Source organism: Poecilia mexicana, unplaced genomic scaffold (assembly GCF_051168715.1).
Source record: "Poecilia mexicana isolate PSO_F unplaced genomic scaffold, ASM5116871v1 scaffold_17, whole genome shotgun sequence".
In the NCBI taxonomy this organism is placed as follows: Eukaryota; Metazoa; Chordata; class Actinopteri; order Cyprinodontiformes; family Poeciliidae; genus Poecilia; species Poecilia mexicana.
The window spans coordinates 4,768,799-4,795,909 of NW_028263386.1; the positions used below are offsets into that span (position 1 = coordinate 4,768,799).

General features: G+C 38.0%; 1 protein-coding gene across 1 annotated transcript in view; it reads left to right on the forward strand.

Moving 5' to 3' along the window:
• The first annotated feature begins 14,930 nt into the window (after window positions 1-14,930).
• svilb (supervillin b) overlaps window positions 14,931-27,111 on the forward strand; it is a 40,669-nt gene continuing 28,488 nt past the window's right edge. Inside the window, exons 1-7 of the mRNA XM_014967336.2 lie at window positions 14,931-14,991; window positions 17,676-17,739; window positions 20,340-20,431; window positions 20,516-20,573; window positions 21,277-21,425; window positions 22,285-23,110; window positions 25,604-26,908. Of these exons, the coding sequence (XP_014822822.2) occupies window positions 14,931-14,991; window positions 17,676-17,739; window positions 20,340-20,431; window positions 20,516-20,573; window positions 21,277-21,425; window positions 22,285-23,110; window positions 25,604-26,908 (2,555 nt within the window). The remainder of the gene's footprint in view (window positions 14,992-17,675; window positions 17,740-20,339; window positions 20,432-20,515; window positions 20,574-21,276; window positions 21,426-22,284; window positions 23,111-25,603; window positions 26,909-27,111) is intronic.

Consider the following 27,111-nt stretch of genomic DNA (forward strand, 5'->3'; position numbering starts at 1 on the left):
CTCCTCCCCCTCCCCACCCGTCCTTATTTCCCTCTATTTCCTAAGTACTCTGTCTTTCTTTCATTGTTCCTCCCATCACACGGCGTTTTCTTTCAGTGTGAAAATGTTCTGCTGTCACCGGCATCTATTGCACTACAGGATACAATGCAATATGCTACTTTAGGCCGCATATCTGCAAAACGTGCAGGCTGAGATTCTGCCACATTTAGGATTTTAGTCCAATTCTGATCAGAAGTAAGTTTGCAGCTATGTGGTTTTTCTACATCAGCACTATTGCACTGTTGTGACTCTTATCACCAGAACTGTAGTTTAAATCACTCATCTGTTAACACCTAATTGTTATGTAGCATTTTACAGCTGTAGCATTGGATCAACTCAGAACCTTGTCTTGGTATTTGGGCCATTTCTTGTAAATTTGGACCACTCATGTCGCCTTATTACTTGTGCATTACATTGTACTCCAGAGAAATGCCAAATATTAACGTACTAAGCACTGTTCACACAGTAGATTTTAATTTAAAACGTTAATTTTTTTTTTTGTTTGTTTTTTACAAAATGACTCACTGACCTGCCGCTCCTCTGACCGGAGCAGTAAAGTAGCATTGTGAGCACTTTCTGCTCTTCGTACACTTTTAGCCAGATCATAGAATCAAAACTGTGAAACCCAAATAAAACTGAGAGTTTAACTTTAAAAAGGTTCAGGATAAAATATATTGCTTGAAGTTTATAATCAGTATAGCAGAGAGGACAAGCTGGCTTATATCTACTAACACAGTTCATCTTTGATTCATTTTGGACACTGCTTTGGTCGTATACTAAAACTGCCCCAAACAACATTTTAATTATTTCTCTACATGCGCACCCACCCTCTCTCCAATTGGCATGTCAGGTACACTTGAACATAGTGTCATTTGACTTTTTGTACTACAGGTTATGTGCAGACATGAAGTAATTATGCACACTTGTAATATTTTCTATTTTCATATGAGATTTAAGTGCTTTTTGTACTCACCAACATCTTTTTTTCTTCCTTGCATGGAATGCAAGAGAGTGGAGAAAAAAAAATGTTTTTCATAAAAGTATATTTGCATTTGGTACTCTTAATAGTGAAACCGGTGGGCAAGACATCATGTTTCATAATTTCATTTACAAAACTATGCCAAGTATTTAAAAGCTATTTTTAGAGTAAATCAAAACAGAGCTCATTCATTTTCCTTTTTTCCTTTAAGACATGCCTTTATCTTTGTATCTATAAATACAAGCATAATCCATAGTCATACGATTGTGCTACTGTTGTATGATACTGCAGTCTGATTCATAAATAAACTCTTTGCATGAAACTTTTTTTGTTTGTGGTTAATTTTTGCTTTGTGCATTTTGAATCAAAAGTTTGCATACACTCATCCTGGGCATATAATATTAATTTGGGGCTGTTTACTATTTGTTTGGGGGATTCGTGTTCCACAGTGCCAAATATTTCAACTTATGTGTTTGAAAAAGTATTTCCCCCCTCACATTTGTCACATTTAAATGTTTCAGATCATCAAGCAAATGTTTATGTCAGATGGGAATAATTTGTGCAAATACAAAATGCAGTTTTCAAATGATCAGTTTATTTAACAAAGATTAAAAAAAATATCAGACTAACCTTTCTCTAGGTGAGAAGGTCTTGCACTCTAGCAGGTTTTGTCATATTTTGTATTTCCACTGCAGTGGGTCTTTCACATCGCATCACTGTGCAGGATCCTGTTGAATATTCCTAATCTGTTTTTCATAATTTGGAGCTCTGATTTACCTTTTGAATATATTTCATGAAATATTTTGTTTATTTCTGGCCTTCAACTCGAATGATTTTTTTTTTTTTTTTTACCTAATAACTCCTGGATCAAAGGCTAAAGCACCTGGCACAAGCTGCTGTCCTTCCAGGCCTTATTCCAGAAAGTGCCCCAGTTTCTTGACTTGTTTCTGATGATCTAACTGCACTGAAATTTTTGAATTACATTAGCTCTGCTCCCCCCAGAGTTTTCTGTTATTTCTGTAAATACTCCAACTTTTTAAATTACAAACTGATAGTAAAATGTGCAAAAACTGTGAATCTTTGGCTTTAATTTTTTTTTTTTTTTTTTTTTACATATGACAGATTAGTTGACCTTTCCCACTAATGTTTATGATGTTGAAACTTATATACATAACCCACACTTTCATGGATTATTTCAACCTTATTCTATTTCAGAAAAAGACTTTCAGACATTTTGGCACAAATGTTGACAGCAATGCAGCACTCAGTGCGATTATTTCAAGGATGACATAATTTGATAAACTTCTAATATTCAAGATTATTAATTTTATGTCATTATCTGGAATCCATTGCATTCCTCAACTCGTGTTGGTTACAGGCTCACATGCTATGACGAATAAATTGTAAAACCAGGTCATTCCAGGGGTCACACAATTCCTCCTGCCTCCATATTTGTCTCTCTCTCTCTTTTTGTTTTGCAATTGTCTTCTCAGTCTGAAAGAATGAGCTTTTGTTCTGCAGACCTCATTAACATCCTCTGCTTCATATCCAAAACTCACAGCAAAATCATTGCCTAGCAACACAGATGAGAGTCAATAACTTGGCATGAGAGACAATAAAACTCATCCCCCTTTTTAAAATAAAAATACTTTTCAGTTTGTCTTATTATTTTGAAAATTTCCTCTTCATCCAAATTGAATACAAACATAACTGTTTAACGAATACTACATGGCATAGAAATTAGAAATGAGAAATGTAAACCTGAAAACACAAAGTTACACTGCTAAAACGCAAAATCTTACCAAGTATTTTTGTCTATTTTCTAGTGAAAATATCTTATTAGGCTTGAAATAAGATAAAATTAACTCACAAGTAACTTTTTTTTATCAAGATACAGCAGTTTGTTGTAAGTGAATAATCGTTTAATAATAATTTAAAAAGAACCAACTCTACTGATAATCTACCACTTTTCACGAATATTAAGGAATTATTCACTTAAAACAAACTCCTGCATCTTTCTGAAAAGCAAGTTAGTTTTGTCTTATTTCAAGTGAGCTAAGACATTTGCACTAGAAACTAGACAAAATACTTGAGTACGTTTTAATAAGAATGTGGCTTTTAAAGGTAGGCAATCTACTGCTGTTCTGTTGTAATGCCACAAGAGGGAGACAAAACACAAAAAAACGAAGTCAAAACCTTATTTTTCCATCATTCCTCTGAGCATCGAAGGCGATAAGAAAGTCAAGACACCGGCGAATAATGATCTACGTCATTGTTATTTACAGAAACAGTTACTGTACTCTCACTGGCTGCTTTATTAGGTACACTTTGATTGTAGTAGGCTCGGCTTCATTTCAGGGCTTCTTAAAATTAGTCTGTTTGGGGTTTAACTGTGGAGGCCACCAGTGAGAAAATGTTAAGATTATTTGAGATTTTTTTGTGTGTTTATCCTGCAGGAAGTAACCATCAGAAAATGAGTCCAGTGTGGTAACTGAGATGAACATGGTTGGTGCAACATTTTTACTGAAATGGCACAAAGTGAATAACTTGAATTAACTTCGTTAGAATTTGAACCCATTGTGATCTTCTAGTCCTGCAGCCCATCTGCTTCAGAGTTTAATGTGTTCAAAGAAAAAAATGCTGCACGTTTCTTCAAGACACTTTAGTCCATGCAGCTGTTGTCCACTGGGTGTATGCTCTCTGTGCTAAACATGTTAATTAAATTTATTAAACACCAATTTCAATAAATTAAATGGAAACTTGGAACAAAGTGAGTTTTTAAATAAAATCTCTGGATAAACGTGGTTCCACTTATAAAAGTTTGATTTTCAAAAAGACAAATACTTCATGATGTACATTTCATTGTAAGAAAATTATGTCAGTAATAATTTTACACTGATTACAACATTTCACAAGGAAATTTGTACCATTGTTCAACCACAGTAATGGGCCACAAAAACCCCCAAGTCTGTCAGATTTGGACTCCAGTGCACACATGTAGAACTTTTAAAATAATGTTTTATCAATCACATCAAAGTAGTTTTTATCTGTGTACTTTAAAATTACAAAAGAATGTTTAACATCATTATTTTTTTTATTTCAAGAAGTACCTATAAATTGACGTCATGCCACCTGTCAATCATTCCAGGTAGCTATTTGTCCCGAAGAACACGCCCCTTACCCGGAGGAACTGCATCTCCGTCAACATGACGGGGTTCAACATGCTAATGCGATGCGGTCACAGAGATTTTGAGGGAAATAATAGGAAATCATGGTCCAACATTGTCAGTGGGGAACCCAGACAGCCGTTAACCAGATCGTTATATTTCCAAAACCCGAAAGAGTCTGGAATAATGCAAGAACTGGATCAAGGCCAGCAGCCATTTCATGTCAAGTTGAATGAGACTGTGATCAACCACATGTTCGTCTGCACAAAGGTAATTTTTTTATGTCATAACATTAGTAGTCAAATCAAAGATCAATAAGGTAGTTATGTTTGATTTTATATACACTGCTCAAAAAAATAAAGGGAACACTCAAATAACACATCCTAGATCTGAATGAATGAAATATTCTCATTGAATACTTTGTTCTGTACAAAGTTGAATGTGCTGACAACAAAATCACACAAAAATCATCAATGGAAATCAAATTTATTAACCAATGGAGGCCTGGATTTGGAGCCACACACAAAATTAAAGTGAAATGTTCCCTTTATTTTTTTGAGCAGTATATAAATTCCAATGGTAGTTCTATGGCAGCATGAAAACATGTGCTGCAGCAACTGCGGCTTTTACATGCAAGCACCTTTTTATGCTTCTGTTTGTTTTTATGCTTCTGTTCAGGAAGGCAGATTTTCAAAAGCCAGCATTATTTAAGTCATTACTCACCCGTTTCGTACCTGCAAAACCTTTGCGTCCAACACAGATTTCACACTCACATCCAATGAGACTTTGTTCTGCTCATTCTTCCTCTGGCTGAGGAAGATTTGGGCTTTAACATTGATTTCTCATAGTTTCCCTTACAAACCTGATGTACAACTGGTTGGAGAATTTTATCGCCTGTTGTCTTTGCCTCAGTTGGCTCATAAGGCAAAAATTACTTAAAAAATGAGTGGGGTGATGCATTGAGTCCCACTGCTTCTGCCGTTATAACACTTTTTGTTGCTTAGACATGAATATGGTTTGTTGGAGGCTTGCTCTACTTCTTATTCTTTATGGCAGTTAGCAAGCAACATTTAAATGTACATTACTGTCATTTACTAGAATGGAGTGTGGCCTGGGATGGTAAATATATATTACACAGATTTTAAAGCTAAATAAAGAAAACGACAAGATTCAGAAGTGGAAAGTTTGTCCAAAATGTCTTGCATTTTGGACAAACTGGAATTTATTATGTGATCTTTGTACCAGTTCCCTTCTCTCAACAAAATATTTGTTTTTCTGTCTCTTCTAGAAAACAAAAATCACATTTTCCTATATGATCATTTTTGGTGTGATGTAAATTGCTGAGACAGCTATTTATTATTATTTTAAGTTTGTTAATTAGAAGTTGTATCAATACATTCTGCCACAACTGGCCCTTTGAGGACGTTTGCGATCTTCATATGACCCAAAATAAAAATGAGTTAGTCACCCCTGCTTTAGGTGGTCCACTCCTAAACAAAAACCTTCATTGCACCACTTCTTATTTATTTATTTGTTTTTTACAAAACAATGCAAAGCAGAAAGCTTTAAAGTTTTGTCGCTGCGCTGCAGGAGCTCAGTTGTGTTGGTTTGAGCAGCTGATTCGATCCCCCTGCGCTGGAGGTCTGATGCTTCCTGGCTATTTATGGCAGCTGCTCCTCCATCGCGCCTGCTCCCTTCACTCCATACATGGTTGCTGTGGGATGAGGTTACCACAACAATTTTGGGACGCGCTCCCAAACCTCTTGGAAGCGTGTTACATCCATCTCAACGCCATCAGAGCAGGATAACAAAACTTCTTCTCCAGGAAGGGGCAACATCAGGACAACTATTTCCAGTTTTTGGAGTAGTTTGAGGATTTAACTCCAGCATCGTTTTTTTTTTTCTTTCACCTCAGCTCTCTCCTGTTAACCCAGCTCCTGTTTGTTTCATTTGCCTCTCCCTTCTTCATTTCTCCGCTTGGCTGTTCCTGGAGAGATTTATTTCTCCCGGTGCCGCAGAGCACTGGAGGGAAAGCACCCAGGTTATATTTGTCAGCTGCTGTGGTTGGACCTTCTTCATGGTGGACGACCCAGGATCCTTCATTTGTGGTTTTCTGGTCACACCTGCAGCTCCTGACTCCTCACCATCCCACCGAGGGACTAAGGGACTACTTGGTTTTAAGGACAAATGAACTCCCTTTATTATTGAAGGAATATCTACTTGTAAGTATTTTCTTTGGTTTGTTTGACATTTTTCACATGCAAAGAGACCTAACATTCAGTTCAAATCATCGGTTGTGTCTTTCTCTCACATGTTTATAGAAAATCTTAAAAATTTACAAACATATTTAATATCTTAAAAATACTCAAGTTATGAAGAACAATTTTCTAACATGCATAATTGACAAAACAAAGTTTGAATCACTAACAAGAATTTGACAAAAAAAAATCTTAACGTATAATCTGTGAATTTACACGTAAATCAGTTATTGCGCAATTTCATAGTCCCTCCTAAACTTGTTGGCAAACTTTAGCTGTGTTAAGTTTAACATTGTGTCCCAACTGAGTTTCCCTCTCCTCGTGTCTCAAGTGACCACAGAGGTATTAGCATTCCAAGCTGCAGATTATAGTCGATTGGCGGTATGCGTGTGTGTGTTTGCATGTGTGTGTGTGTTCGCCTTGCATGTTGTTCCAACATCATTTCCCCACAGTTTTGTTTTTGTAGCGTCTGTATGACTGTTCGCTGCTGCTCGGTCATTGGTTGCTGACTTGCACCTGCTGTTTCTCATCAAAAACAGGAGGACAAGTTTACAGGCTGGCCCCACTCTTGACCCTCTGTCACTGAATGCCCCTTACATGAGATCTGCACGCGCTGCAGACATATGCTCATTGAACCCAAACCATCAAGGCAGATCGCATGAATGCTCAAGTTCTTTTTATTAAAATTGATTTGATGGTTTCAGCATAGATCAATTAAAAAGTTTTTAAATTGTTTAAAGAGACAGAATTTTATAAAGTCAATTGTTTTTAGCTTTTCATAATATAATGTTATTCCCTAATCAAAACCATAACTAGAGTGTTGCCTTGATTCTTTCTTGAATGTTTGCAAAATCCTTTAAATCTCCATTCAGCTGTGCAAAACACCTAGGTGGACCCAGCTCCACCTAGGACTCAGTCTAAGAGTCCTAGGTGGTCCTATTCAGCTCCTCCCTGGAGCTGCAGTTCAGCTCCTTCAGACTAGCCAGCGGCAATTAGCAAACACCTGGTGGAGCTGCGCTGAACTGCTGAACTCTTTTTACGAGCTACTTCTCAGTGCAACACTAGTAAAAATGTGATTAAAGGGTTAATAAAGGAGAGATGTTGTGATGACTCCCTGAAGGCGGAGTTTCAGAAAGAGTAGAAGTTTTTAAAGAGACAGAGACCCAATTTCAAGGCGTCAAATTATGAAGTAAAATTTTTTTAAGTCATATTTGATGCATATAGCATTTCTTTACAACAACTGAAGTTAACACTTGATTGTGCTATACAATGGCACTATGTGTCTGGAAAACACATTGTTGCCCATTTAAAATTCAAGATTTTAAGGAATTTTTAAGTTTAATTTGTAAGAGTGGAAAGAATAAACTTCATTGGTTGATTGTTCTGTTACCACTTACAATCTGATGCTACGAGTTTAATCTTTTCTTTGTGTTTGAGCCCAGTTTCACGTATACATCTCAGCAAGTTGCTGATTGCTTTTTATACAAAATAACAAAATGTAACGTTTATTGCTTGGTTTATGGTATTGTGTTTTTATGGGATAAAGCACTTTAAACTTCTTTGTTACAAATACAAATCTGTATTGTATTGATATTAGTGGTGGTGATGGTCTCCACAGGAAGAAGGGCCCCAAATTAAATTCTGTTTTAGGCACCATACAACTTTTGGCTGGCCCTGCATATACAACTAAAGTGCATGCTTTTCTTGTAAGCTTTAGTTAAACTCATAATCTGCTTTGTAGAACAGGAAATCTGGACAATAAGCTTTGTTCTGTGTGGCTGACTTTTGGAAAATAAGTTCGCTTTTACACCAGAAGGTATGCTGAGATTAATATCATCAATCATTGGTCGATTAATCATTTCTTTGTAAAAATATACAACTGTCTTCATTATAAATGTCATAAATGCACAATTTCTGATATATTCACTTATTCCAACTTCTCTGTTTACACCGTCATGTTTTGGTAATTGGAAAACAATGCATCATTTATCAGAAGACTCCAGCTGGAAGTGACAGATTAAATAGAGGAGTGAATAATGAATCTAGAAAGTATTTATGTTGCTTGCCAACCGCCAAAATACAAGATGAAGAAGAAAAATGAAAACAGATGAGACAATAATTCATACATAAGTTACACTTTCTGGAAACAAAATCATATATTACTATATTATATTTGATAGGATGAACAAAGAAAATGTTCATGGTCTTAAAATACATTGTTTGGTCAAATTAGACATTTGAAATGTGAATGTTGGGATAAAATAAGACACTGAAAAAAATAAAATAGTGTTTGTGGATCATTGAAATAGTAAAGGATGTTTTTTTACACTGAATATATTCAATGGATAATGCAATAATCGTATCAAAAAGACAAAACTGTCTTTTTACAATTTGCTGTAAAATAAAATCTGTTCTTTTAATAAGGAACAGACAAATCTTGGAACTAAAATCACTTTCCCTCTCTTTCTGTTTCTCTCTGGGCGTTTGCTGTGCACAACTCAGCACCAGTTCATCGACGTCCATATAAGAGCAGAGCATGCAGATTTCTGCGCTGAGCATCAGGCAGTGTTGATGTTTGGCAGACAAGAGGAAGGCAGATCTGGATCCAAGCAGGGAATTCCAGAGTAAATATTTAAGGGAGGAGTGAGGATGAAGGTCCAGCTGTGCAGCTTCAGGCTCACACTTGACCCCAAAAGTCTCAAAGTCTGCAGTTTTCCTCGTGTGTGTTTATATTTCTACAACCATATTGGTGCCAGTGTGTTAAAACCTGATTCTGTAAATATCATCCTGTTAATCTCAGAGGATGTGCAGAGGAATATGCTGCTGATTTTTTCAAAAAGAGGCAATTACGCTAACAGCAAACACCCTCAAAATATCACAAAACGTAAAAATCACAACACTCTGATAAAAATAGAAAAATAAATATTAACAAAAATGGCTTTTATTTCTTTAATCTTATAGTATCCAACTATTTTTAAAGCTTTACTTCACTGCTAGCCTGTTAGTAAAAGTAGAGACCATTAAACAAGTACTAGATAAATTATCAATGCATGCTGCTTTTCCATGACAAATGTGGACAAAACTTTGTCAATATTCCGTTAATGTCATGAAAAATTGCAGCGTTTCCATTAAATAAGAAATGTCTTCTTCTTCTTTGTGGTTTGCGTCAGTGGTGACACCTGGTTGTTGATCAAGTGATGAGACAAAAAGTTTCCATTGCAGTTTTGTGAAATAAACCAATTTTGACATGGCCAAAAGATTCACCCCATCCTAGTGCCAAAACTTTGTATCAAATAACATCCTATTAACATGCTTGCAGCGAAGCATGTTTGTAGAAAGTTGAGTGGAAGGAAAAAGTGTGACTAAAACAATCAATGGTTACATGCATTTAAATACAGTTATGGATTTATGTAATAAATGAATAGAATTTATTGAATTTAATTAGTCAAATTAGTTAAAACAAGTATTTAAATTGCTAAAAATTAATTTCATATATAATAACTATATAAAGTGATACATTTTAAATGGCAGTATTACTCCTGCCATTTAAAATGACAGGAGTAATACTGTTGAGGTGAACCCACTGACTCTGCAGGCTCAGCACAGACCGACCCGCGCAGTTTGCCACGTCTTGGTCCGGATCATCGTCTCCTGCTTGTGATGCCTTTTCTCACCCTCTCTCCTGCACTAACTGCCCCTCCACCCCTCCTCCATCTGCCCGCGCTCCCTGCAGACGTCCCTAATAAGGCAACATGTGTTGTGAGTGGCTGCCTCAGAGAGCGGTCGCTCCGTGTTTACCAGAGGACCGTCTCCACGCCTTCGTCTCTGTCTTGTTTTCTTTCCCGCTCTCCTTCGCATTCCCCCTGTCTTTAAACTCGTCATCCATCTTACAGCTCCCACTCATTCCTCCAAACACTCTCTGTCTTCCCTTGATTTTTTATTTTATTTTTTTTAAGTTGTCCAAAGCAGACCAGAGTGTCATCATAAGACTTCTTGGATGTAAACAACACTGGCCTTCCAAGTGACTAAAATTAAAATGGACTGTGAGGAGTTGTTTTGATGACAACATTGAAGTTTGTTTCAGACAACATGATCAGCAGAATCTAACTCAGAGTATTACATTTTAACCAGGGCTGGGCGATAGTATGACACATGATCAATATCTATAACACATCAGATAGAATATTCACTATTCAATAATGTAAAATATCCACTGAACATAGCGATCCAGAACCACACAGCATTCTGGGAGACTTTTTTATTTAAGCAAGCCTATTCTGCCTCCACATGATTTTTATGATGTTGATTTTATCTATGATTTTAGTTGCACTGTGTAGCACTTTGAGATTTTTTCTAATGAAAAGTGCGGTACAAATTAAATTGATTATTATTATTATTATTATTATTATTATTATTATTATTATTATTATTATTATTATTATTATGTAGCTAAGCTCACTAACACTTTGGTTACCTAGCAACATTTCATTCATTCTTTGGTTACCTAGCAACAACCTGTTGAGTAACTTGTGCAGCAGCAGTTTAAGGTTTCACCACTGTGCCTCATAACTGATTAAAAACAAACAACAGAGTGGAGAGAAAACTGTGGATAAAACAACGCAAAATATCTTGTCGTATTTCAGATATTCAGAACAAAAAAACTAATCAATAATTATTGATATCGACTGATATGAAATGCTTATATCATGATCAGTTTTTCAGCCATACCAACAAGCCCTAATTTTTGCTTTTCAAATGTGCAAAATTAGTGATTATCCCTTAATTTGAGTAAAAATACTAATGATTTACCCACAATTATACGACATATGTTCTGTCTGAAGCTAAAGATGTAGTATTTTGAGACTAACCTCATGACTCCATGGTGAATATTGCCAGATTGGGTGGGTTTCTGTCCAATTGGGCTGCTTTTAAACAACTATGGCTGGAAAAATGAGTTTGGATGGGTGTTGAAAATTTGGCTGCTTTACAACATTTGGCAAGTTTTTAGAAAGTGTTCAGAGGAACTTTTTTTTTTTTTTCCAAAATAGTTATTGAAGGTACAAACCTTTCAACAAAATGCTGTGTTAGTTCACTTTATTTATTTATTTATTTATTTATTTTGAAGCATCCAGAAAATGCCAAATGTGATATAATCTATGATTAGTCATTGGTTAATCAATTGTCAGTATGTAGTAGAAGTGGAAAACAGAAATCTGAGGGCAACGTCAATATTTAAGTCTCATTGTGTTCCCTATGGGAACTGGTTCTGGTCAGAATATAGTAACAGACAACCAAAAACGACATGAACTGTCACAAATCTATAAATGTGGTTGATGAAACAACATTCAGACTTTTTTTTTTTTTTTTTTTTTTTTTGAGTTGAGTGTGTTTCACTTTGTGCTTGGGCTGAAAAATGACCATCAGATCTGGCAACCCAGTCCACAGTCTGTACTTATAGCCAGTTGTTTTCTGTCCCAAGACTGAAACTATCCCAAACATTTAAGTGTCTCAGCATGGGATGTACAAACCAGTCATTCTCCTGTCAATGAAAGCCAACACCCAGGACATCCTGTAACCGTCACAAGATGAAGCATGCTTACAAACACACGCATGACTTCCTTAGATCATTGAGTCTGACCCATAAAGTTCAGCACCCTTCAGAAAGTACTGTTGATTTTGGACTTTTTCCCGTAGTCGCCATGGCCATGTGCTTTTTAGTTTTGGTTTGTCACTGTGTATTATATTCACCCTGAACCTTTCAGTGAGCATCACTTGACTTCTTTCAATCAATATCAAATATATTGATCAATGTTCTAGTTATTGTGAATCAAATGCAACTCTAAACAGTGGGGTTTTTAGCCTTGACTTAAAGGAACTCAGTGTTTCAGCAGTTTTTCAGTTTTTGGAAGTTTGTTCCATATTAAAGGAGCATTTAAACTGAATGCTGTCTTTCCATGTTTGGTTCTGGGGATGCAGAGCAGAACCAGAACCAGAAGGCCTGGTTCTGGTCTGGAAAGTTGACACAACATCAAATCTTTAATGTATTTTGGTGCTGAGCTGCTTAGTGATTTATAAACAGACGTAAATATTTTAGCCAGTGTAAGGACATTAGAATTGGTTGTGTCCTTTTGTTTTGAATTGATTTTTATTTTATGCCATCTTCTGATAATATTATAATTTATTTCACTTGTGTTCTTCTTGGTTCTGCAGTCAGGGCTGCTTTAGTTTCCATTTTTATTTCCATTTCATTTGGCTCTACAAAGAAAATCTGAATCTCATTTTCCTGAACCTTTTTACACTGAAGAAAATGTGTATTTACAATAAATTGAAAGATTTTATTTAATTAGGTTTATTAGCTAGTTAAATTATTAAAATGCCACTGTATCCCAGAAGCAACAACCAAACAACTGTGGAAAATTTCAGTCTGAGGGAAACAGTGAAACAATTTGAAAACCTCCATGGTAACATGACATTTTCATAGCATGAGCTTATTGTTATTAATCATTCTAATGTTCTCCATAAACTACTTTGCAGTCTACTTTTCCTGTCATTTGCTCATATTTTCTGCAGATTTTGCTCCATTTATAGAATAAATTCAGTCAGATTCTACATCTGTTTTAGGGAGAATGGGGAAGAAATGATATTTCTAGAAATCTACATATGAATTCAGATGTGATGAAGGTAAAGTGCTGCAGGAATGCTTGGAACCAAGTGAGAACAATATGGATGATGTGCTCAATTGTGGACTTTTTGCTGCAGATATAAAAATAATTGCTTATAATTAATCATTCCAATGTTTATTATTTTATGTGAATTTACTTTGACAGCGGTTAACATTCAGAACAGTCTGATCTTCTCTGACCTCGATGCCTCGCTCTCTAATCTCCTCCCACACTGCCTCGTCATCTCTTCTTTCTGGGTCATCCGCGGGTAAAGAACGGACCCGGTGTTACTCTCTTCCCAAACCTGACCATAGTTTGATGATTTATTTATTTTTTTTGTCAGTACCATCAGAATATACTTACACCAGTTTACTTTATTTGATGATTATCAATGTGCTTTTCTTTTATTCCTCTGTTTTTAAATTGTTTTTGTTTAACAGCAGTGAGTTCCTCAGAGTATATAAATATTTTAAATTAGTGTCTGTCTGCATTGGACAAGTTGACTTACAGTGCAATCTTTCATAGAGTAACTTATAGCACCAACAACAGCGACAAACAACTCAATATACTTTATAAGAAAAAAATATTAAGTCTTATACACGTTTGAGCTGTAAAGAGGCAAATTATGTATATTTTTCCAGTTAAATTGTTACATTAATGGAAGCATTTTTGTTTTATAATTCTTTAGAAAGAAGCACATTTATATGAGTTTTCTTTCTTCTTGCTCCCTTTTCACTTATGCATAGTAAGTTGGAAGAGCATGACAGAAATATTAGGCCATAGTAAGAAAAATAAATAAATAAAAGCATAAAATTATGATAATAAAGTTATAATATTGTGAGGATAAACTTGTGTGAGATACAAAGGAATAATACTATGAGAATATCGTTGGGAAAATATGAGAATAAAGTCGCAATAATTGGTGAAGAAAGCCATAATATTTCAAGAATGAAGTGATAATATTACAGGAAAATAATCTTAATATTTCTACAATAAAGTCATAGATTTAAGTCACGATAAAGTCAAAATGTTATGAATTTTTTCTCATTATTCTATGACTTTATTCTTGTTGTTTTATTATTTTATTTTCTTTGCATGGCCCTATACTCCATTATAGTAAGAGGATGTGTTTGTGAATTAATAACAATTTATTGATTGATATGAAATCCAATATTTAAAAAAAATGTTTAAACCTCTGTAAAGAATAAAAATCTCATACATGTGCTGTTGAAACAGGTGAGAAAAGAGGAGAAGCACAGTCAAAAACCTTGCTATGAGAGAAGTTATATTCCTGATGGACCTGTGGGATTATGATCCGGATGTAAATGTAAATGTCTCGGGGGAGTTTCCACTCTTCTACTAATTATCTGCTGAGCAGTCTCAGTGCAACATGTGGTCTCATTTTTTGGGAACCTGATAGCATGCTGGCTGACGTACTACCTGAATTTGTACTAAGCAACCATCTGATTTCCAATAGCCCAGGACCCTGCAGCACCCCCTGCAGCTCCACCGGCTCCCTCCTCCAATCCCCTTCCAGAGTTTTTATCATCAAGGCTAATTTCTGCCTGTAATCTGATTAGGGGCTTTGAGCTGCTTTAGCACCCTGCTGTCCTGTCTCTCTCTCTCTCTCTGCACACACACCTGGACTCATTCTGGTGTGACTCCCAGTCTGTGTGGGTTGCAGCTTGTGTTGAGTCCGTCTCTCTCTCTCTCTGCTGCAGTTGTATGTGTGGGTGTGTGTGTCACCTCCGTCTTTACCTGTCCGCTGCCCCCGCTGTGAGCAAACGGCTGTGAGCAGGCCGTTCTTCATTTTGCCTTTTTAAACATGTTTCGAAACCCCTGGATCTCTAGTTTCCATGTGAACCATGTGCAGCCGTGTAGGGAAGGTAAGGCCTGAGGAAGAGGAACCACTGACCTGCTGTTTTCTTCCAGTTTGATTTTAGCAGAGTGACACTGTTATGTTCCAGATTTCTGTTTGCTTTGTTTGGTTTGGTAAAGTTAAATCAAGAACCCGTAGAGACAATCATTCCTTCAACTTAGTTTATTTGAACTATCTCAATGTTTTTTAGATGTTAGAGACATGCAGGAAGCTTTCTTTTAAAGCTGCATTTTGTAACTTTTACAAAAATGCATTTTACATCTTTGTTAAAACTGTCACTATGTTTTGGTATGAGACAAATAATCTGTGAAATAATTGAGCTTCTCCACCTGCTGCTATTGTGTTCTGCAAAAATGCACTGCTCCTGGTCAAAAACAATCTATCAGGGGCAGGAGGAGGGTCTTAGTGCTGTCAATCATGCTGATGTATGTGCTGATAAATGTAGTAACGGTGGAGAAACAATTCACCTTAACAGGAAAACTATTTATTTGTCGTCATTGGTAGCTATGCTAACTAGCCGAAGAATGGTAAAAAACAACTGATGACAAAAAAAACTGTTTATTTTAATTATTCTGAAGCCCTTTTCATGTTTTGGGTTTTTGATGACATACATATTTTATTAAAACATATTTTTTATTTTTGAGCAGGTGAAAAAAACAAAAAAAACACATTACACACATTCTTTCATTTTATTTTGATGAGTTTTGAGGCCCGTCAGTTGTTTAAATTTGCTAGTTTTGGCAAAAAGTTTGGACACTCCTGCCCTACCCAGATTCAGATTCTCTGAATCTTATTTTACCAAAAAATCACCAGACCCAGAGGCACACATGCTGCTTTTGTTAGTTTCATAAGTTTTATTTTGAAAGAAATTGATTTGGAAAAGTTTTTCTCTTGCCTAATTTTGTTATTTATATGAATTATTTTAATTTTGATTCTTTAAAATACTAAAATTTCTACATAACGTTATGTTTTGGTCTCCCCGATGACAGCTATTTAAATATTAAGTAATTGATGTTTTGATGAGTTGCTCAGTACGTTTTTACTTGAGTAATTTCTTGGATGGCTTCTTTTTACCTTTACTATTGAGTAGAATATGTAGAAGTAGTGATACTGTTACAGTCTCTATACCCACTCCACCCGCCTCAGGTGTTGATACCTCACTTATCTCGTTAAATTAAACTCTCATTTAGCTGAAAGTTGTAGCCAAGTTCACCTGCAGAGTCTATTTGAAGGCTCTGAGTATTTTTAGACAATCCCTCGTCTCGTTATGCCAACTGTAGCGCCTAAGTTGCTCCTTGGTCATCTCCGTCTTGAACCTCGGACTGTTTGTGTTGCTGGCAGCCTTCAGGGTTTCCAAGGGAAGCTGAACTGGCATCTGCATCGAGGGGCTTTCCACCAGAGGAAGGATATTTGTGAGGTCACACAAGTGCACACCTCTAGCATGTTTCCCATCAGGCCGTTGGTTTATTTAAAAACAAATGATGCAGAATTGACAGTGAAAAAGCAACTGATGAGGAGCAAACTTTGTGAACTACGACTTTTGGCACCAAAAAAAGTTTTGCTTTTTGGAATTTGATCTGTTCCTGTCACCATAAGAAGTGAAGAAGGCTGCAGTGTTTTGGCACAAAGTTTTTGGAGGCCAAAATTAGTCAGAGGGACTCTGGAGGCGTCTGAAGCAGAAACACGATGCGTCTCCTGGGTGTGACATAAGAGTTAAAGGGTCAACTATCAGCTGATAGTGAGGCATGAAATCGACCATAACATGAACTGCAATCGACTTTTGCTGTGGTAGAAATTTAACTGCTGCTGTGATAAAGTTTAATATTATAATAAGTATTAAAGTTGAATATATGAGTATCAGCTGCAGTACACTAATTGTTTTCATAAATGCTGTATTAATTAAGCCCTTTAAATATTTACTTTTTTACAGATTGCAGTACACATCAATGATTTTAAAAACAAGAATTTGATGCAAAAGTTTATTATGAGTAAAAAGTATGCATACGTGTTCAAATATTTACCCACAAACTCACTTATCTAAGAATAAATGTCCTTCAGCAAGCAGCAGATGGAAATGTGTGCGTTTTGTTGATCTCATCGACTGTCTTGTATAATTATGGCTGAATATTTGAGTTTTGTTCCAATCAGAATTGATAATATAGAAATTACAAACTGTGGTGTCAAAACGGTGGTGGGGACAATGAGAAACATTTGGATTAATCACAAACAATATGACTATTGTAATATTTAGTAATAATACTGCAGACATAAGAGGTCTTTAAATTGTGAAGTCTTTATTATTGAACTGAGAAAGTTTATGAATATTTATAAATAAGGCTTGGAAAGAGACTGATGACATGTTAGAAAGGCAGAATACAGCTAATAAATGGTTATTTTTCTCAAAACAGAATACCTGAAACTGTCAGAACAGGCAGTAATTCATCGTCTAAAGTAAAACATAACAAAAAATACATGCATACAAAGTGTAAAGAGCAAAACCACATCAATCTTTCACACTATGCACTTCATATCATTCTCCACAGATCACAAACAGTTCATGGTTTGGATAGAAAAAGTGTTTTTGTTTCATTGCTGAGTGTAGTTTGATTATTGAAATGTCTGCATCACTCAACTGAAAATGGTTGTGTAGATTATTTAATGTTAAAAATGGCATCCTGTTTCTCTCCTCAGGATTTGGATCTAAAGTTCCTACAAAACTTTCCAGCTCAACCTCTTTACCAACAGAAGCTCTAAGGTAAGAAAGGAAAACGTTTAATTCTTTATGTTTTAATCAATAAATGTGTGCATCTTAGTGACATAAATGGTCTTCTTAAGCAAACTGATAATGTTCTAGCAGGAACCAGAAGGAGTGGATTAACAGATTGTCATCAAATAAAACATACACACACACACACACACACACACACACACACACACACACACGCACACACACACACACACGCACACACACGCACACACACACACACACACGCACCCCCACACACACATGCACACACACACACACACACACACCCTCCCACACACACACATACACACACACACACACACACACACACACACACACACACACACACACACACACACACACACCTTATTTCTATTACCCATGATGCTTTGTGTGAACTGCGTTTGCAATTTTGAAAATATTGGAATATATTTTGAGTTGAACCATAAAATCACATCTTCATTTTCATCTTTCAAAGAATGACCTGATGAAATCGCCTGCTGCTGCTTTGTCAATTCCATTCTCACATGGAAAAAGAGGAAAAAAGTTTAACTTACATTTTGTTTTGCAAACTTGTGGCAGTATTTACTGTATATATTTATTCTTTGCAGCCCAATTCAGTCAGTTTTATAACCACATTTTGTAGTTGTATGATTGAAGTCTTTCCAAATTTTTTTTAAATCACAGATTGGACAAAGAGCCTCTGCGAAAAACTGTTTCTAATCTTGCCTCAGATTGACAGCTGGATTTAGCCTCAGACTTGGACTGAGCCATTGTGACACATAAATTTGATATCTCAAGATTTTCATGATGCTGTTTTATTCACTGGTATCTAAAAAGCATCAAAGCCCTTTATGGAACAGTAGGATCCAGAATTTAGGAGACTGAATGCAAACTCATTTTTCTGTTATTCGTGCATTTTAAAGTAGATCCTCCTGACTACCAGTAGTTCATTTTTGTCCTCTGTAGAGGACATTTCTAAACTTGAATATCTCCCACCCCCTGCATTCTACTGAATTAATTCCTTTTGGTATCTGGAGAGGACATTTAGGGCTTTTCAATGATACCACATATGAAGGGGTGGGATTTTTGTTCGTATCTTTTTCTAATACATAAAAATTGTGTTCATCAGTAATAACACATTTTATGGGAAGAGACAAAGTAAGTGCATAAAACCTTTTATTACCTTACAAAGAATGTGGGATTTAAAAAAATGGTGATTGGACAATATTTTTTTTCCTGGTAGTCAGGAGGTTATGGCGCTGCTGTATAATGTAAACCTTTATGTTTATCAGAGGGAATTTGCTCAGAACTATGTTCAGTGTGATGTTGTAAAATATCTGGAACAGCAGAAACTTCACCAAGAACTGTCTGCAGTCGTTTAAATGTCACCTGGAAACATATTTATTAAATAATCATGGAAAAGATGGTGATGTGGTTGTCCATAAAATGATTTATTGATGAGCAAATATAATTCGATAGGGCTAACCAAGCTTTATTTTCGTTGTCTTTGCTTAGGCTCTACTTTTAACTTGCAGGGTAGAAAAAAAAATCAAAGTTTCAACATAATTTTCTGGACTAAACATGGGCAAGTACTGGGTAATAACCCCATGGTTTTAGTGTTATGAAATTGATTTAATAGAAATCCAGCAACAAGTGGGAAGTCCAACAGAGTTATATTACAGATATTTAATATGACATAATGTCTGAGGCACAAAAAGTGGGTATGCAGCGTATACAACGCATAGGGGCGCCGCACCAGAGGGGGCGCCAAAACCCCGTCTGGAGGGGGAGACGCGCCGATTGTTTTCCCATACACTTCAGCGCGCCTTACTCTCCTTCACCTCTCGCACATAACGAGGTAAATGTAGCGATTTTTACACTTCACGTATCGTCTCCTCGGGGGGGGGGGGGAAGTGAGCGTCGCTCCTTCACCCTGACGTCCCCCCCCCCCGGACGCCGATTTATGTTTTCGCATCCACCTGCATAATGTGCAGTTGCGCCACTGCATAATGTACATCTTTGGAGAAATTCATAAGACCTCAGAATAAACACCAGTTTTCCTTCAGACATTGGTGTAGTAGACAAACAAAACAAACATAAAATATTCAGACAAAATAGGAGAATGATTAGGGAAGAGTTTTCTAAAGAAAGGAAAGTCGTAGTTACGGGTGTTGCCTGCTGGGGAAACCTTTGTTCACGTTTTTCCTTTGGATGGAGTGACATTATTTAATGACCTAATTCTTAGTTTGGGCCTTGATGCCTTCAGCAGCAGCAGAGGTTTTCTATGACCTTCCATCACCTCTTAAAGATGAGTCAGCTGAAGCCAAGAAGCGTCCTGGCTGTCTAAAGACTATTACGTTTTCCATTCTACCCTTTAAGAGCTTAACTGGGAGGCAACTTGACTTCTTCTCTTGTATTAAGATGGTTCACCTCTCATCCACTTCTGTACTTAAAGGGATGTAAACTGGTTCATCGCAGGGTAATGGGCTAATAGGAATGGGCTCTTGATTTGGTCTTTGTTAATAACAAACCTATTTTAATTTTGGTTAATTAACTAGTAATAATAACCAGGATGTGAATAATTGACTCTTTTTTTATCTTCTAAGTTTTCAGAGTGACTTCTCCTTAAAAGACAAGACCAACTTGGTCAAGAGTGTTTCAGACACAGATGCCAAACTTCTGGTCGTTCTTCCCAAAGGTGTGTATCGATAACACTGAATACAACAACAACAACAACTTTTTTATGACTTCTAAATATTAGATTTATTTGTCATATTTTTAGTGTCGGAGTTGAAAAAATACTTTGAGAAAGCTATCTGCAAGGATCTGGAAATGAACAGGTGAGCATAATTTAATGTAAGCACAAAAATCACGACTTGGTTTTAAAGCAACAGTTCGGCACATTTTTGACTTGCTTGGATGGATGGATGGATGGATGGATGGATGGATGGATGGATGGATGGATGGATGGATGGATGGATGGATGGATGGATGGATGGATGGATGGATGGATGGATGGATGGATGGATGGATGGATGGATGGATGGATGGATGGATGGATGGATGGATGGATGGATGGATGGATGGATGGATGGATGGATGGAATTTAGAGAAACATTATCTCACACTGGCAAAATACCAATAATTATTACAAAGTTGCTTAAACTGAAATTAATCTATGTTAAGTGCTGGTTGAATCCTGCAGGCAGCTGGATTTGGACTTTAGCTGATTTTTCTTCAGCACCAGTGATTTCTTTGTTCAACTTCATGTTGCTTAGACAAGTACTTTAATAATTTATTAAAACCCGGGAGTCCTTTTTTAAAGAACTGCTCTACGTAACGTTGCATTGCACATTATGCAACATTGACATTCTGCATGTGTTCAGGTATAAAGTGGTGGTTTATTTGTTTTTTTGTACCAAACCTGGATATTTTCAGTACATGCTCTGTTACACCAATATCAAACTCCTTGACAGCATCTTTTTAAGACTTGTACAGGTGAAGTGTTGCTGACTTTCAGGCTCTAACTTTAATCTCTTTTAGGAAAGAAAGGATAGCCCGGCGACTAGAGGGGATTGAAAGTGAAGCGCCACCTGCTCTGGTGCCAGGTGGCTTTGTAGCCAACAGGATGCTGGAAGAAGATCCGCCTCGGTACACGCGTGCTTCAGACCCCTGTGAGCCTCGTGGGATGGGTAAGCTTGATTAAAAAAATAAATAACTGTCTTTTAGTCACTCTTTACAATTAACACTGGTATTTTAATTTGTCAATGCAAATAGTTGTGTAAGCATATTTAAAGGGGATATATTATGCAAAGTTTTGCACATTTTTGTTCTTCCATTTTGGTTTCAACTGCCTCTGAAAACAGCCCACGTGCTTAAAAATCACCCAGACGGTTTTTTGTCAATAAGTGAATGTTTTTTGATTAAAGGACAATGGTCCGTTTCAAAACCTTTCTGAATGTAACGTCACAAATCAGGAACCCCAGTGAAGCTCCAGCACATTTGGTCAGCTGGTTTTACCACTGTATGTGCTGTACAATGGCTGCTGGAAAAGACAAGTGTTTTGTTGTTGACTTACAATCCAGAAACGACTTACTGCTTACTTCTACTTACTTACTTAACCCACAGACCTATTCTAACTGGCTTGAGGAAGTACAATAGGTCACCTTTATCTTTAGTCAGGTTTTTGCCTGTGATGGCTGTTTTAGTTCATTTTGTCGTATTTTTAAAGCATGTCAACAAACCCATGTTGACATGTAGAAAAGACTAAATATAGTCTTTTCTACATTTGTAGAAAAGACTATATTTAATTCCAACTGTGGAATTAAATATTGTGGAACTATGGAGGGAGGTTGATTTGGGCCAATGTGATAGCCTCTTTACCTGGGCACATAGCTCAGCAAAGAACTCTACTTTATACCAAAGTTGACATTTGTTGATCAGATAAATTAATGTTGGCATAAATCTACTTATTACAAAAAAAGACTCAAACTTGCAGTCATTGCGCGTTAAATAATGCAATCAATCAATTATTTCCACTGTTTACCCTAGTGAGGCGTTACAGTCGAGAAGAGATGGAGCCGCCACAGAAGAAGGTGACCTCTCCAGACAGAACACCTCAGGTGAAAGGTGGCACTGGCAGCGGACGCCCAGAGCCGGTGGTGGTGTACGTCGATCCCGTGACATTATCCACCTCATCCACACCGACGTCAGGTCCACCGTCCAACCTCAGCTCCAAGGCTGAACGCATCGCCCGCTACAAAGCTGAGCGCCGCCGGCAGCTGTCAGAGCGCTATGGGATCCTCCTGGATCAAGAGGCGGACACTGAGTACACACCGCGCTACCGGTCCCGGCGTGAACAGGACAACTCTGACCGGCACATCGCCGCCAGGAGAGACAGAGAGAGAACAGAGGTGGAGGCTCACGGACGGGAGCCGAAGGTACCATACCGCTCTGGAGTGGGCCGAGTTTACATGACCACACACCCAGATCCTGCCGCTGCTGACCCACCGAGGCCGGCCCACTCAAATCAAGCGCCTCCCCCAACACAAGAACGACCAGGCAGATTCTCAGAACAGGAGAGAGCGATGAATGTGGAGAATTACCACCGAGGCGGCGCTCAGGAGCGCTCAGTCACATCTAGAGGCCGGATGCAGGAGCAGCACCAGCCTCAGCCACAACAGAGGCAGCACACCCACCAACATGACGTGTCCCACCGAGATCCAAGCCCCGCCTCCACCCGGAACTACACAATCGCCGCGGTGCCGAGCTCTCCTCGCACAGCGCGCCGTGCATCTTTGCCCTCCACACGCTACGGCATCTCGCCTGGGGATTTATTCATAGAGCAGCAGGCTCAGAGCATCCTCAACAGGCAGGGGTGAGTATAAAGAAACATGGCACTAGTAAGGGCATTGAACTTTGGGTGAAGACAATTCACAACAAATGTCTTCTCAAAGCTCTTTAATAAAAATCACTCAATGTTACATATATTCCAACTGATCCTAGTTATCTACCACAACCAACTGTGAGTTTGAGAAAACACAGCAAATGGTTCAGTGGTTCAGTTTCCATTGGCTACCACCAGGTGAAAAACTGAGTTAAATGAAACTTAAAAGTCTAAAAACAAAAGCAACCCTCATAACCTCTATGTGTTTGCTTAGTTTACTTTGTCAACAAAAAGTTTGGAGAAAAGTCTGTGGAGAGTCCAAGTAGACAATTTACCTACTCACAGCAGGTTTTAAACTTAGAAAATGTTGTTGGTGTTTCTACGTATGATGATGTTATAACCCACCTCTCTCCACCTGTTTCAAGTTGCACAGGGTTGTGTCCTGTCAGGCGAGTGCTTTTCAATGTTTTAATACTATTTTATTAATGTGTAACTACTGATACATGCATCACGTTTTAGTTTGTTCATAGGGTCTTTGTGTGCAGCAATGGAGTAGACAAGTTGGGTAAATATGTTGCTGTACCTAAGTATACGGTCTAGTTTAGTTTTGTGACGGTGGACACATTTTTCATTTACTGGTGAATTTTGAATCGTCAATTTAAATTTAGAGAGAGGTCCGCTTCTCATCTAAACAACAGAAATCTTTTGTGACAGAAGTTAAGGAAAGTCTACATTATTCGGAAGATTTTTATCCACTTATGAAACTTCAAAGTCCCTAAAAAATGAAGATAGAAAACAAGAGCAGTTCATAGCATTTATTTAAGCAGTTGTAAGGGTCTGCTTAGTAACGATGGTGTTTTTTGTACTTTTTTAATTCATTAGCTGATAAAACCAAAGAGACCAAGTAAAAGGAAGTTTTGTGACAGAAGTTGCTCAAATGGATTTCAAATCAAAGGAAACAGAAATATGGAAATATTTGACATTGTCCAAGAGCAGTAACTTATGTGGTAAAGAGTCACTTCCTTGTATTATTCCTGGTTTGGTAGTGCTGGTGTGTGACTCTAATCAGTGCTTTGTCACTCTTCAGATAGCTTTAAAAGTCCCACCTGATTGCGTACTCAAGAAGCACAAGCAGTGTTTAAGCACTTCCTGCCATTTTAGATAAAGCCGATTCCCTTCACTTATGTCCTGCTTAGCGGTCCACAATGAGATTAGAGTGACCTTTGACTACCAGAGGTCATTGGGTTAGAGATGAAAATAGCTGGACTTACTATTTGGCATAAAGACTTTCGGGAGGGAGAGTTGGATTCAGACTTAGCTCTACTGGCACGCTGTTACTTGATCTTGCTGTACTAGAGAAGGATTTAGGAGCTGATACGGGTCCCATTATAGTCTTATGTCTGAGACTTTTCCACTGTAAGTTTCATTTAAAGGTAACATGATTTGCTGAGATTTTAAAAACGGCTGCACAAAACTGAGACATTTACATTTACAGATTTGCTTCTTGCCACCATGTGGTTCAGTAGATTCTTCTCAGATGAAACATTGATAAATTAGATTGTGCCATTATTTTTAGAGACCAAACATTGTTTTTTTTTTGTTTTTTTTGTCTGGCAACTCTTTCTAAATAGCAACAGTTTCAGTTTTTTCCTGATTGCTCAGTTGTGAAATTTTAAACCTAAAGTAGTAAAGAGGCTTGAAATCCAATTTATCTCAGCACTTAATTGGCCAAACTCAAGGTGAAAATGGGCAGTTGTCTTAATTGCTCCCACTTGTGAAAAACACTTTCTCTCCGTAGAAAATGATTTCTAATTGGGACTGACTTTATAACCGTTCTCTAGTGAGAGCAAAAATTTCTTTGCTCCATCAGGGAAAGATCCATTGCCAATACTTTTCCCCCCTGTCATTATGTTAAGCACACCTATATACTCCAAAACAACAAACTTTTGCTTTTGTGGAGTTGACCACACTGATTCTCAATTTTTATTTGGGTTGCAGCACCTGACTGAAATCCTTAAATCCCAGAAATGGAAAGGATGCACTTAGTTCATGCCTTGACTGTGTCCACTGGGGCAGCAGTAGCTCAGGGGCAGGAATATGTCCTGTAACCAGTGGGTTGCTGCTTCAACCCCCCTGTCTGACTCAGTCTGGTGTCACCGATTGTATGACAGCTTTGCTTCTGTCAAACTGCAAGAATGACTGGGTGACTCTATAGTATGAAGCACTATAGTCCTTGGATTTGATGAAGTGCTATACAAATGCAGGCCATTTGCCACTTTTTGTGTAAACAGCCATCAGAAGCTGTAGTCACAGTTCTATGATTGTTTCTTCCACAATGTCTAGTTGGTATTTTCTAACCAATCTTTGTGTGAGGTAGATGTTATTTCTACCACCTTGAGATATGCGTTTGTTGGTGTTATGACAAGGATGTCATTCCTTAATTGGACTGAAACGTTAATTTTTGACATGCATTCCTTTTCCAAGAATCCGAGTAAGAGAACGGTTGTCCAGAGAAGAAACACCACGAAAGCACCCTGACCAAAGTCCAGACAGGAACCACCAAAACAGACATCATAGTCATGGCAGCACTGCGAAGTATATACCACAACACTCAGAGCACACCCAGCAAAGGACAGTGTCACAACCTCAGCCAAGTCCAGGTCACCATCCTGCTCCTTTCACATCTGAGTACCAACACTCTGGCCCTGCTGTGGACCCTCAGCCTACTGTGGCCATGAATGCTCCATTTCTGACTGGAACGCCTTCAGGAGTCCTGGAAGTACAAACACGCAGAAGGGTGAGTGCCGACCAAATCTATGCTGCTCATAGGGAGGCAAGAATGGAAGCAAGACAAGTCCTAAAAGAAGAGGCACAGACGGAGGGCCTGCTAAAGAGCAGGAAGGCAGTGTTGCCATCTGAAATTCGCCGAAGGGAACGGAGCGTGGAGGATCCTCACAGGGGCCTGTATGAAGACATGGAGTGGCAAAACATCAGCCCAGAGAGGAGGAGGAGGAGTCATGTAGAGGAAGATTGGGATGATGAGCAGCCAAGAGAGAGGGGTAGGGAAAGAAAAGCTCAGAGAATCAGGGAAAGAGTAAGAGAGCATCCTTCTAGCCATGACACCCAAGAGGAGAGAGTTTGTAGATATATGCAGCCTGCCTACTCCTCTGTACGTCAGCAGCATAGACAGGATCAGTCCTTGGAGCCGGTGCACCATCCAGAGTCCCGAATAATGCATCATGAACCCCCAGAGCAGAAGCAGTATGAAGCCAGAAGGGTTGAACATACAACTCAAATCCAACAAGATCTTCAAAGAGAACATCAGCACAACCAAATGAGACAATCTCAGGAAAACCAGAGACAGTCTCAAGGAGAGTATGAACTGCAAACTAAACTCCCCCCAAGGAAAGTGGAGGACTTTCAAATACAATATCAAAATCCCCAAGCTAAAAAAGAGATAGTGCCTCAGCAGGCGGTTTCACAGCATCAGAGGTTGGATTCAGCTGTCTACCTCCAGAGAGGCTCTTCTTTGCCTCAGGCCAAACACAGAAGTATGGAAATAAGTGGAGGGCCCAAACCCAATATAAGAACCCGCTCCATGTCAGACATAGGTGTAAGTCAGCACTCCATCATGTATCACACTGAGAGAGCAGGAGCTGGGAGAGAGGCTGCCAGAATTGCCCCTCCACCTGGGGTAGCTAACGGGGAAATGGGCACCCTGGACACAAGGGTGTCAGTTGCACAGCTGCGACACTCTTACCTGGAGAATGCCAACCGGAAGCCAGAGCTGTAGGTTCACTGGCATGAACTCGCTTGCATTTTATGAATAGCAGTTTGTTAGTGGTTTATTGATCATTTGCAACTAAATTGTGGATGAATAATCCATGTTAACAATACCAAAGCTGCATGGATCATGTCTGCTGGTCATTTCACCAATATTTGCATGTTCTGTTGATTCATTCAATTAAAATACTTGCTTAATCTTTTTACGA